This window comes from Watersipora subatra, chromosome 9, assembly GCF_963576615.1.
Source record: "Watersipora subatra chromosome 9, tzWatSuba1.1, whole genome shotgun sequence".
In the NCBI taxonomy this organism is placed as follows: Eukaryota; Metazoa; Bryozoa; class Gymnolaemata; order Cheilostomatida; family Watersiporidae; genus Watersipora; species Watersipora subatra.
The window spans coordinates 21,001,884-21,012,266 of NC_088716.1; the positions used below are offsets into that span (position 1 = coordinate 21,001,884).

General features: G+C 37.7%; 1 protein-coding gene across 1 annotated transcript; it reads right to left on the bottom strand.

Moving 5' to 3' along the window:
* Positions 1–1,849: 1,849 nt before the first annotated feature.
* LOC137404296 (uncharacterized) lies at positions 1,850–9,877 on the bottom strand. Its single transcript, XM_068090485.1, has 18 exons — positions 9,705–9,877; positions 8,719–8,817; positions 8,540–8,611; positions 7,882–8,025; positions 7,657–7,758; positions 7,043–7,275; positions 6,648–6,829; positions 6,217–6,313; positions 5,604–5,774; positions 5,248–5,391; positions 4,922–5,039; positions 4,559–4,650; positions 4,285–4,399; positions 3,015–3,092; positions 2,751–2,915; positions 2,515–2,631; positions 2,227–2,318; positions 1,850–2,026 (listed from the first exon to the last, which is right to left on the bottom strand). The coding sequence occupies exons 1-18, from the start codon at positions 9,763–9,765 to the stop codon at positions 1,925–1,927; spliced, it is 2,184 nt and encodes a 727-aa protein (XP_067946586.1). The 5' UTR covers positions 9,766–9,877; the 3' UTR covers positions 1,850–1,924.
* Between the last annotated feature and the right edge of the window lie 506 nt (positions 9,878–10,383).

Below are 10,383 nucleotides of genomic sequence, written 5' to 3' on the forward strand. Positions count from 1 at the left end.
TTATTTAAAGATTTAAAATCAGCAAATTCTGAGGATTTTAATGCATTTTAAATTTTTTCAAATTGGATTATTTATACCCAGGTTAGACAAGATTTAGTAGAGAAGGTCTCATGATAAACTAAAACTGTTGTTTTGAGTTTAATCAGAATAAAGTTGGTGATTCATGAACTGTAAATCATGGTATTTTCTTACAAATCAAAACGCCATAGCAACCAACCACTTAATCTCAACCTATATTGATGAAACCCGGCATTCTTCACAATAAAACCTTGAAACAGATGATCGTTGCATTTTTATTCCAATTCGATTGACGGTTGACATCCCAAAGGTCATGGTAAGGTTAACAATATATGTGGCTAAAAGCTCACCGTCCTGGATGCATTCATTAAAAGGGTATGCTTCAAACTGGACAATTCTCATCAAGCTATATTGCTATGACTGCATTTAATGACAGTCCAACAACTTAACAAAGAGCTGGATGTGTATTCAGAATTGTCCACCTATACAGAAGGTCGTGGTAAGGTCAACGATGCGGAAAATATGTGATGCGAAAATATCAACCCAACTCATCAAGTGACTATTCAATCTAGAGCTCTTTTTATGTAGTTTAACACTCACACAGTGTAGCACGAGTACGCTGCAAAGATTTATTGTAGCACATTGGAGAGGTTTGTTTGTTATGCTAGTGGCAATTTGTCCCAACGCAACCATATCCAATGTTTCCTTCGGCAATCCTTGATATACAGTTCTAATGAGGCTTAATTGTTCAGATGACATAAAACTAGCGCATAATTCCCTACATTTGCACCCACTTATTAGTTTGATGTCAACAGCTAGAATGGGAATGTTATCAGCAGTGATAGGCTGATCGTTATTCTCTGTAATTTGATTTAATTAATTCGCATTATCGTTAGCAGCCACATACTGCGTAAGCAGCTGTATTTCTAAGATTGCCCTATTATCACAATTCTCATCATCACTTTCACTATGATCTGAGGCAGCTGACTCAGATTCTAAGTAGAAATACTCATCTAGCATCAACAAGCCGTAATTTTGCGATTGTTTATTTTGTTCTAGCCTGAAGCATTAAAAGAGGAAATGGCCACATACATGCGCGCACCCGCAGTTAGAGCCTACAGTAATGATCTTGGGTTATGAAAAATTCCATAGCAACCACCAATATGGGTATAGTCAGAGCCGTATACATAGTTTCACAGAGTCCCGTAACCAAAAGCCGGAAACAAAAACGCTTGATTCCAAACAAACCCGATCGACATGCTGATCTCTAATGGAATATTCTTACCTCGCTCTCAACATCTCACTCTTTTGCATTTACTTTATTACAAAAAATAATTTGTAGTTTCTTGTAGGAAATTTTGTCCTTTTTCAAGTGGTGTATAATACAACTATCAATTTCAAAGTGACTGCTAATGGGAGTAGTTTTTGTTGATTAATGTTGCGGCTTCTACATTATAACTTATATTAAAATAGTAGGCGTGGCCTGTTTGTTTGGACTCGAGCTCCCTCCCGTATACTCTTCTGTTGGTCGCCGGACTCTGTGAAACCATACGACACTGGGTATAGCTAAATGGCAATTCTGGATTTATGATTGGTCAGACACAAAAATAAACAAGACCATGTGAAAGAGCAGGGTTGAATGCACTGTAAACCACTGTTTACTAAAATAGTGACGGTGAGTCATGTAATAGCGTGAAGCACGCTTAGCGCGCTATTGTGAACAATGGAATTACTGCACGATTGTACATTCTGACGGCCGGGGTCACATATACTAAAGGTTATACAAAAGACATTTCGTTTATTATTGAGAAATAAATTAATATACTTTATTACAATATTGTTTTGTGAAGATCAGCATAAAAAGTAATACAGAAAGTAGATCAGCATACATGTAAATCATGGCATTTCAATCCCCATAAAAACTTCCATCAGAGTCATCGTCGTCCTCGTCATCATCATCATCAGATACATCTAAGTCCTGGCATAGTGATACGGCTAGCTGCATATCCTAACAATAGAATAATTCAATGAATGAAATCATAAGTAAATCATAGGTAAATCATCGGTCATGGCATCAAATAATACTGGATGTTTTTTAAATCTGTCATTTTCTGCTATATGAAATGTTGTTGCTGACTGGCAAACAGTGACTGGCAAAAGCTTGATCACTATTGCGATACTGTTCTTCCCCAATTTAATAGTACGTACCTCAACTTCCTCAGAGAAGAAAACAGAGGATTTTTCGACCATGTTTTGAAGAAATATGGCCTCTTCTCCATTGCATGTATCAAGTTGCTGGACTGAAAATGAAGAGGACCAAATTAGCCAGAAATCTGAACTCAGAATTCAACTAAATACTTAAAAAAGTATCTTATGTTTCAACGTGATGTTGTAGACAATTTGTTATAGAATGGACCTGCTAAAAACAACTGAGACATCACTATTGATACTATATCATGTATATTAAGCATCTACAAACACGGATAAGAAACTCACCTATTGTTCTTATCATTGTATGCCTTTCCTGTTCTAGAATAGGGATTTCTTCTACAGTTCTCTGCCACAATTGATAGCTCTCCACTGCCTTAAGAACATCCTGTGAGAAGGTTATATCTGAAACATCAAAAAGTGACATCAGCATGGCTTGCTAATATAGGGTTTTCATGTGTAAAAGTTGAACAAGGAATGTCTAGATTTGTTGCGGGGAATTGATATTTCATGAAAAAACTTACCTCCACGGACAACTGCCCATGGGAATAACCCTGACTTCAAACAGCTTTGCAGCTCTTCTGTTGTCGTTTCTGGATGGAGGTTGCTGTATTCTAAAGCCTTTTTCTTATAACTGCAATGGTTTGCACGCAGACGCGATCTCAACTTCTGTGCAATTTTTCCACTCTCTGTTAATATAAACAGCAATTACATTCTCGATAACTTAGCCTTACATAGAAAAATTTTAACTTTGATTTTTTTTCAGAGAGATCACCTGACAAACCTACCTGATTTCTTAAGAACATCTTCTTGCCGCAGGATATTGACTCTGAGGTCTTCTAAGACAGCTTGTATGTTATCTGGTTCTGAAAGATAATACAATATATCAATCACAACATTCTAATCATACATCTATATGTATACTTCTCAAAGTATGTATGTGTGTATTCCGGCTATAGCTACTATTAAAATTGCTATTATTAAAATAGCTACAGCTGGACAATGCTGACGCAACATCATGGCGTATGTCATTAGAAGCCTAACGCTTATTAGCAAGCTTAATGGAATTTTCCAGTGGCAGTGTGCCAGGCTAATAGCAAAGTGGCAGGTAGCCTGTCTTGACAAAATGTTGTTTTTTGTAGGGTTGTCCCCCGTCGAGCGGGCGAGCAACAAAACAGCTTGTCAAAAGACGTACTGCACCTGATGCATCAGCTGCACTTATAGGGAGTTGTTCTCTTCCGTCTATGCGGCTTGGTGGCAATGCTATGTCGGTCGCTCCATTGGTAATCATAACCGATTTCGGGCAAAAAATTATGTAGAAAGAAATAAGATTACAACGTTTAACCAAAGACTGTTGGTTGTTTACAACTCTGTTGTAAACTTTAGTAGAATTTAAGAATAAAATAAATTGAAAATAAAATCCATAAGAACAAATAAAACTGACTGGTACAAAAATAGAAATTAAACTGACTGAGCGCACAAATAATGACGTTTAGTCGCTGTTGTTGCCTAAGTTCTCAAGTTCTACTAAAGTTTATCGCAGAGACTGGTCGCTAGTTAAGCGTTATAATCTTATTTCTTTCTACATAAATTTTTGCGCGAAATCAGTTATGATTACCAATGGAGCGACCGACATAACATTGCCACCAAGCCGCATAGACGGAAGAGAACAACTCCCTATAAGTGCAGCTGATGCATCAGGTGCAGTACGTCTTGTGACAAGCTGTTGTGTTGCTCGCCCGCTCGACGGGGGACAACTACGCAAAAACTACAGTTTGTCAAGACAGGCTAAGTGGCAGGCAACTCTCATCACTCCTCATTGTTTATAAGCTGATTTTTAATACCCGGGCAACGCCGGAGGCACAGCTAGTTGTTACTATAAACTACAATGAGCATCTTTCACCATGAAACGTCATCTTTGCATCAGGGCCTCATATTATTCATACTCATATTATTATGAGCATTATCATGAAATACAAATCATCCACTGCTAATTGACACAGAAAAACAATCATTTATTCTCTAAGCATGCGGAAATAGTATAAGTAAAAAACTCACTTGGCGGCGGCTTGGCAACAAGGATTGCTCTGGCCTCAAGTTCAGCTAAAGTTAACCCAATTGAGTGGCAGTGTGCATCCACTTGTGCCTCTAGAATGGGTAGTTGTTTCTTGGCCTAAAACGAGACGTACTCGGCACTATAATTCTTCACTTGTTGTATAACTGCAATAAAGCCAATTATTTATTGAGAAAGCTTGGCTTTTTGTCAATAGTTAAAACAAATTGAACCTGGGTAACAGTACGATTTCATCCTATGATTGCTGTTTCTACATACTTTGGAAAGAGATGTAAATATCTGTTTGGGCAGATTGACAAACTTTCGGAGATTCCAAAAAGCTGCCCCTTGCTCCAAGCGTCTCCGTCTACCTTGAAACAAGAGAATAAATTGGGAAGTCATACCATTGACAAGTTGGCACTTAGGCACAATAGGCGCCAAAGTCACCAATGTGTATTGTCATTAACCAAGTTATAAAACATATCACAGTAGTACAATACATTGAACATTGTCAAATGCAAAGCTAATAACTTACCCGATAGGTTTTAACTATCGGGTAAGTTATTAGCTTACCTGACAGTTAAGGCCTAAAAAATACCTCCCTTGACAATATATAAAATAGTGCTCACTGAATAAACTCACCATCTGATGTCATGTGTCTTGTTACTTTTCCCAATCGGGACATGTAGCTATTAACAAGTTCTGTAGTCTCCCCAGTACTTAATCCTGTTCCTACAGTGACTCTTCCACTCCATTTCATCTGAAAAAAGCAAAAAAGAAAATTTTGGTAATACGAAACTTAAACTAAAGTAGATGAACGATTACTATATTCATTAGACAGATTACTGACAACTCTAACGGTGAGCTTTATTCATTAGACAGATTACTGACAACTCCAACGGTGAGCTTTATTCATTAGAGAGATACCTGACAACTCCAACGGTGAGCTTTATTGATTAGACAGATACCTGACAACTCCAACGGTGAGCTTTGGCGTGCATGATACTAAGGAACGGGCGTTGCTGCTGTGGTAGCCTCTCCAGCCGCTCTAGCCAAGGCCAGTATCTGCACATTGTATCAAGGGCAATGAATTTTGCACCTTGAAATTCTCTCTAAAAACATAATACATTAGCTTTATGGAGGGAGCATCGTAGCAAAAACTATTTAAGATTTCTGCAATAGAAAGACCATTGTAATAAGTAGACAGACATTCCTGTTGCCAGAAAAGAAGTTGTAGGTTTTAGGGAGGTTTGTGAATTTTTTCTGTGACAATAAAAAAGGTTGACTGGACCGATGATGAGGTATTATGGACAACCACCAATACCTGCATAGTGTATGGATACGCGTATATCTCCCCCCTAGTCATATCCAATCCCTTCAACAGGAAACAGTGGCGGCATGTGGCTAGCAAACAACCAGTCACATCCTTCTTGGAGAATGCTTTTCCTTTGGCAGACGCAGCCTTCCACACCGTATCACCACATCTATTGGAGACCTGTAATAACGATCTAGGTAATTGAGGTATATAAAGACAACCGCAATTGGCCAGGTTCATTGGCTATAGACCAGGACTTCCCAGCAGTTATCTTTTCAAGATATTCCATATAGTTTTTAAAATATTCTAAATTTGACCCATCAAACTTACTAAGATTTTTTTAACTTGGGTGGATGGCAGCACTATCAATTCAGTGCACTGATTGGTTATTCAATGGTACAGCCACCTTGCTGTATGGGGTTTATTAGGCCTGCAACCAAACAATTCACTTGATTCTGCTATACCTATGGGTACCTATTCTGGGTCTTCATAAGGTATGAGATTTCAGAAATGCATTACAACTGAATTGTGATTGGATGGTTTTTAATCAACAGGGTTTAAAAACTTGGCTGTGATTAAGACTAATGAGGTTGCTAGATAGTTTTGACGACCTTAAACTCACCGAATTGTGTTTGCTGTTCTTTATACGCGTGACCTGCTCTTCGACGTCACTAGTAGAAACAAAAAACTCACTTGGCTCCTCAATTCCTGATGAAACTCTAAGATCAATGACAAGAATCAAATTAAAAAATGAATAAACAAAGGCTTCCTCTTTGAATTACTACACAATAGCCCCACTTGAGAAATCTAGTAATAGAATGCGAATAATATAGTTGCACATCAAAACTTTAAACACGCAACATCATATTAAAAACGTTGGGTGCGTCTAAACATTTTATATGCTGAATGGAGCTAGTGCTTAGTAATTTGAAGATTTGATGATAGGCAGAACCCACTGTCCCAAAATGAAATTAACCCATATTAAATTGTTATTATCTGTAAACACAGAGAATGCAAAAATCTGATATATGGTTTTTTCATTAGATATCATACCTGCCGGCAGCTCTATAGTGAAATAGTTTTGCATTCCCGTCAATGTGAATCGCATGGGGCTCGTCCAAACATGCAGGGCAACTGAACAAACTACCACCGGTAGCTTTAGATAAATAGTTTGTCTCTTGAATCCTCCATTCCGACATTGAATAGTTGAAGACATCTTGTTTGAGCATGAAACTCTAAATAACAACACAACACCTTTCAAATCTAATGGAAAAGTCAAAGAAATGTCACAAAAGACTCTGTGTCTAGTTTTTCTGCTAATTGGATCCTTGCTTGATGACAAATGCGGCATTGCGCAAGTTGGCTGACTATATAGCTCGACACTCTACACGTTATACAATGATGATATCACTAACATCCACTGTGAACATAACGATCAGATGTAATACCTCGCCATCCAAGGATGAGATAAAGCTGACGGAATCTAACAGACTTTTAAGGCTTAGAGATGGTGAGAAGTGCTGCAGGATTGAAGCACTCAGAAGAAAACTGAAGTTGAAGTAGGCTCTTCCCTCAACGTCAACAGGCCAAAGTCCATACTGGACCAGCTGTTGAGGCTCCCGCCAAGAAGACCACGAACATGCTTCACAGACCATAACGTCTATTTTTTGGCTGACCATCCCTGAAAGATTAGTTCAATTTTTACAAACACAAAACACATTAGCCTATTCTAGTACAGCTAACTAGGGTAGCCTATGTTAGTACAAGTAACCCAGGGTAGCCTATACTAGTACATCTAACCTAGAGTAGCCTATTCTAGTACAGGTAACCTAGGGTAGCCTATACTAATATAGGTGACCTAATGTAGCCCATGTTAGTACAGGTAACCTAGAGTAGCCTATGTTAGTACAAGTAACACAGGATAGCCTATACTGGTACATCTAACCTAAAGTAGCCTATGTTAGTACAGGTAACCTAGGGTAGCCTATACTAATACAGCTAACCTAGTGCTCGTAAAGCTAACCTTGGCTAGTATAACTAATCAATTCAGTTGAAAACATACCTTCAAAAGAAATAATTCTAACCATCTCATATCTACCAGGTGGACAGAACACGGTTCCATTGCAGTCTGGGCAAACCTGATGAATGGCAGACTGACGATCATCTGTAAAATTATATGAAAAATGAAAAACATAATCGCCTTTTATTATCTTCTGAATTTGTGATATATATATATTCGACATATTCTTGATCATCTCAGATAACGGAATAACACGGGGATGCTCACCAACTCTCATTTTTCGCACTCTCATTCCATCTGCAAACAATCTCCCAATCTCCTCTCGGTGAAGATCCCAATTCCCTTTCTGGGTCTGGATGTAAGTCTTCTTACGGTGTCTCAATGACTTTAGTCTGGTCAAAATAGTTTCATCTACAATAACACATTAGATAGTACAACCAGTGTGTTAGTTAAACATGAATATTAATAAATTATAAGATGTATGAGGAAACAAATATTCATTTTACAATCTCTCAGACATGTAAAAGGACCAATCAGATTGCAGCAGACTCATTATAGCGGTAGATTCAAGCTTGTTCAGTCAAATGACTTTAGGTCTAAGATTTTTGGCAATACAAACAGCCAACCATGCACAAATGCCACAAAACCTAGCCAGCTTCATTGGCTATAGACCAAAACTGTCCATACCAAGTCTTTTCTAGAGACCACATGTAGGTTTCAAGATATTCTATTTGAGCAGTAGGCAGCACTTGATTTGATTGACCTTGACCAGTCCTATCATCATGTGAGTGCAATGATTCATTGGTACAGCCACCTTGTATAAGTTTTGCTAAATGGGTATAAGGGTATGGTTAATTAAGCCTGCAACCAATCGATTCACTTGATTCTGATAATCCCCGTGGTAGGTGTGCTGGGTCTTTATTACCTATGCAGCCTGTGTTTGTTATGACATCACCTCCACTGCCATCACCAATTTCCATATCACAAGCTGACGTATCTATAACATGAAAATCAATATTGGTAATTAAAAAATACAAACAAGAATAGAAAGCACACAACAGCACATTGATTTAATAATAGTATTTCCTTTGCTCCGGCTCTCACCTGTAAAAGTGGTTGCTGCTATTCTACTGTTGTCAATTGCATTCCTCAATTTATGGAGACTCTCCTGGGCTTTTTTTTTGCTCTTACTCTGCCTCTTCTCTTGAAACATACAATGCATGTTAACAACTAGGCAAGAATCATGATACCCATAATTACGCTACACATGGCATATTAATAAAACTGCATCACTGTCAAACTTTTTGACAGTGTGGTAGTTCATGATAAATGCTCAAAAAATATAAAGCCAGCACTGGGCCTTGCTGAACCAACGTGTAGTGTCTCATTACTTACTTTCCAATTGATCCTAAACGCCAGTTCAAGGCATGTAGGGTATATTAACCTGTATCACCGAGTATTAACTGAGCTCTGAGTAAAGTGAATCAAAGTATAGTTGTTGGCATAAAATGAGGGTTATAAAGTGGTAAAAACTATATATACGAGTATTTATGTATCATCAGTCCGATTGTCTAAGGCCAAAGGTGATATGAATGATATGAGTATTTGTGCATATCAGTGAGTATTATTAGTCTGATTGTCTGTGGGCGGAAAATATATTTTAACTTGGTTTTTAATGCGATTGTAAAAGCTAAATCGCCACACATTTGTTCGGTGTTGGTGGCTTAATATCTTACTTCTAGTGTCATGTGTCACAAGTGCAAATTTAATGTATTCATTTAATTGTATGTTATAGAAACTCGCTTCAATTTTTCTCAGAAATAGGGTATCCAGACTGTCTCGCCTGTCACTCAGAAAAAGAATTTCATTTTCGTCGCGGCATTTTGTTATACTAGCTCTTTTACGGAGCCAGAAAATCATTCACCAAAGGCTACCAAATACAAGCCCATCCATTATCATAAGTCAAGATTGAATAAACCAACTTTAAATACATAAATAATTATATATAATATTGAATATATTAATTTTAGTAAATAATAACAAAAAAATAATGGTTTAGAGTCAAATATAACAAATGGTAAAGTACAGACCTTTTCTCATTCTGTTTCTCCTGACACGACCAGACTCCACAAGTTCTTTGAGCGTTTCCATGAGCCAAAATCTATGAGACTTAGTAGTTTAGTAGTCTTGCGAAGCGTTGTGTTCAAGTTATTAGTGCTGAAGAATTGTCAAGCAAAATAATAAATATTTATCCCTTCGCAAGCGGTGCTGTCCGAATACAACAGCGCACCTAACAAAAAAATCTACGGCTCGGCATAGATATAGAGATTAAACGCAACTTTCCATTGGGTGCAGAATCGTTAGGGACAATTCGACCGTATGCGTCGTAGAACGCCCATCGACGAGATCAGGCGACCATGAAGCACGACCGATTTCGTGGATAAGCTACACGCGTCTATCGACCGTTTTGAGCGTATGAACTGCGGTATGGGCTGCTTATATTGTTGTCTTTTAATGTACATCTTTTAACAGAGAAAGCCAATTCAAATGCGGTTTACCAACTTGATACTGTTTGCTGTAGCAAAGCTAGGCGGAAAATATCTTCACAAACAAAAACAAAGGAACTGCTTACCATTAAATGAAAAACATTGAAATTATATGTAAATACGACCTAATAAGATAATTTTGAGTCAATATGCATTCGAGAATTATTTTAGGATCTGAAGAAAGAAAGCTTACCTAAGCTCAAGTCTTCTACCAAAGTTTTAA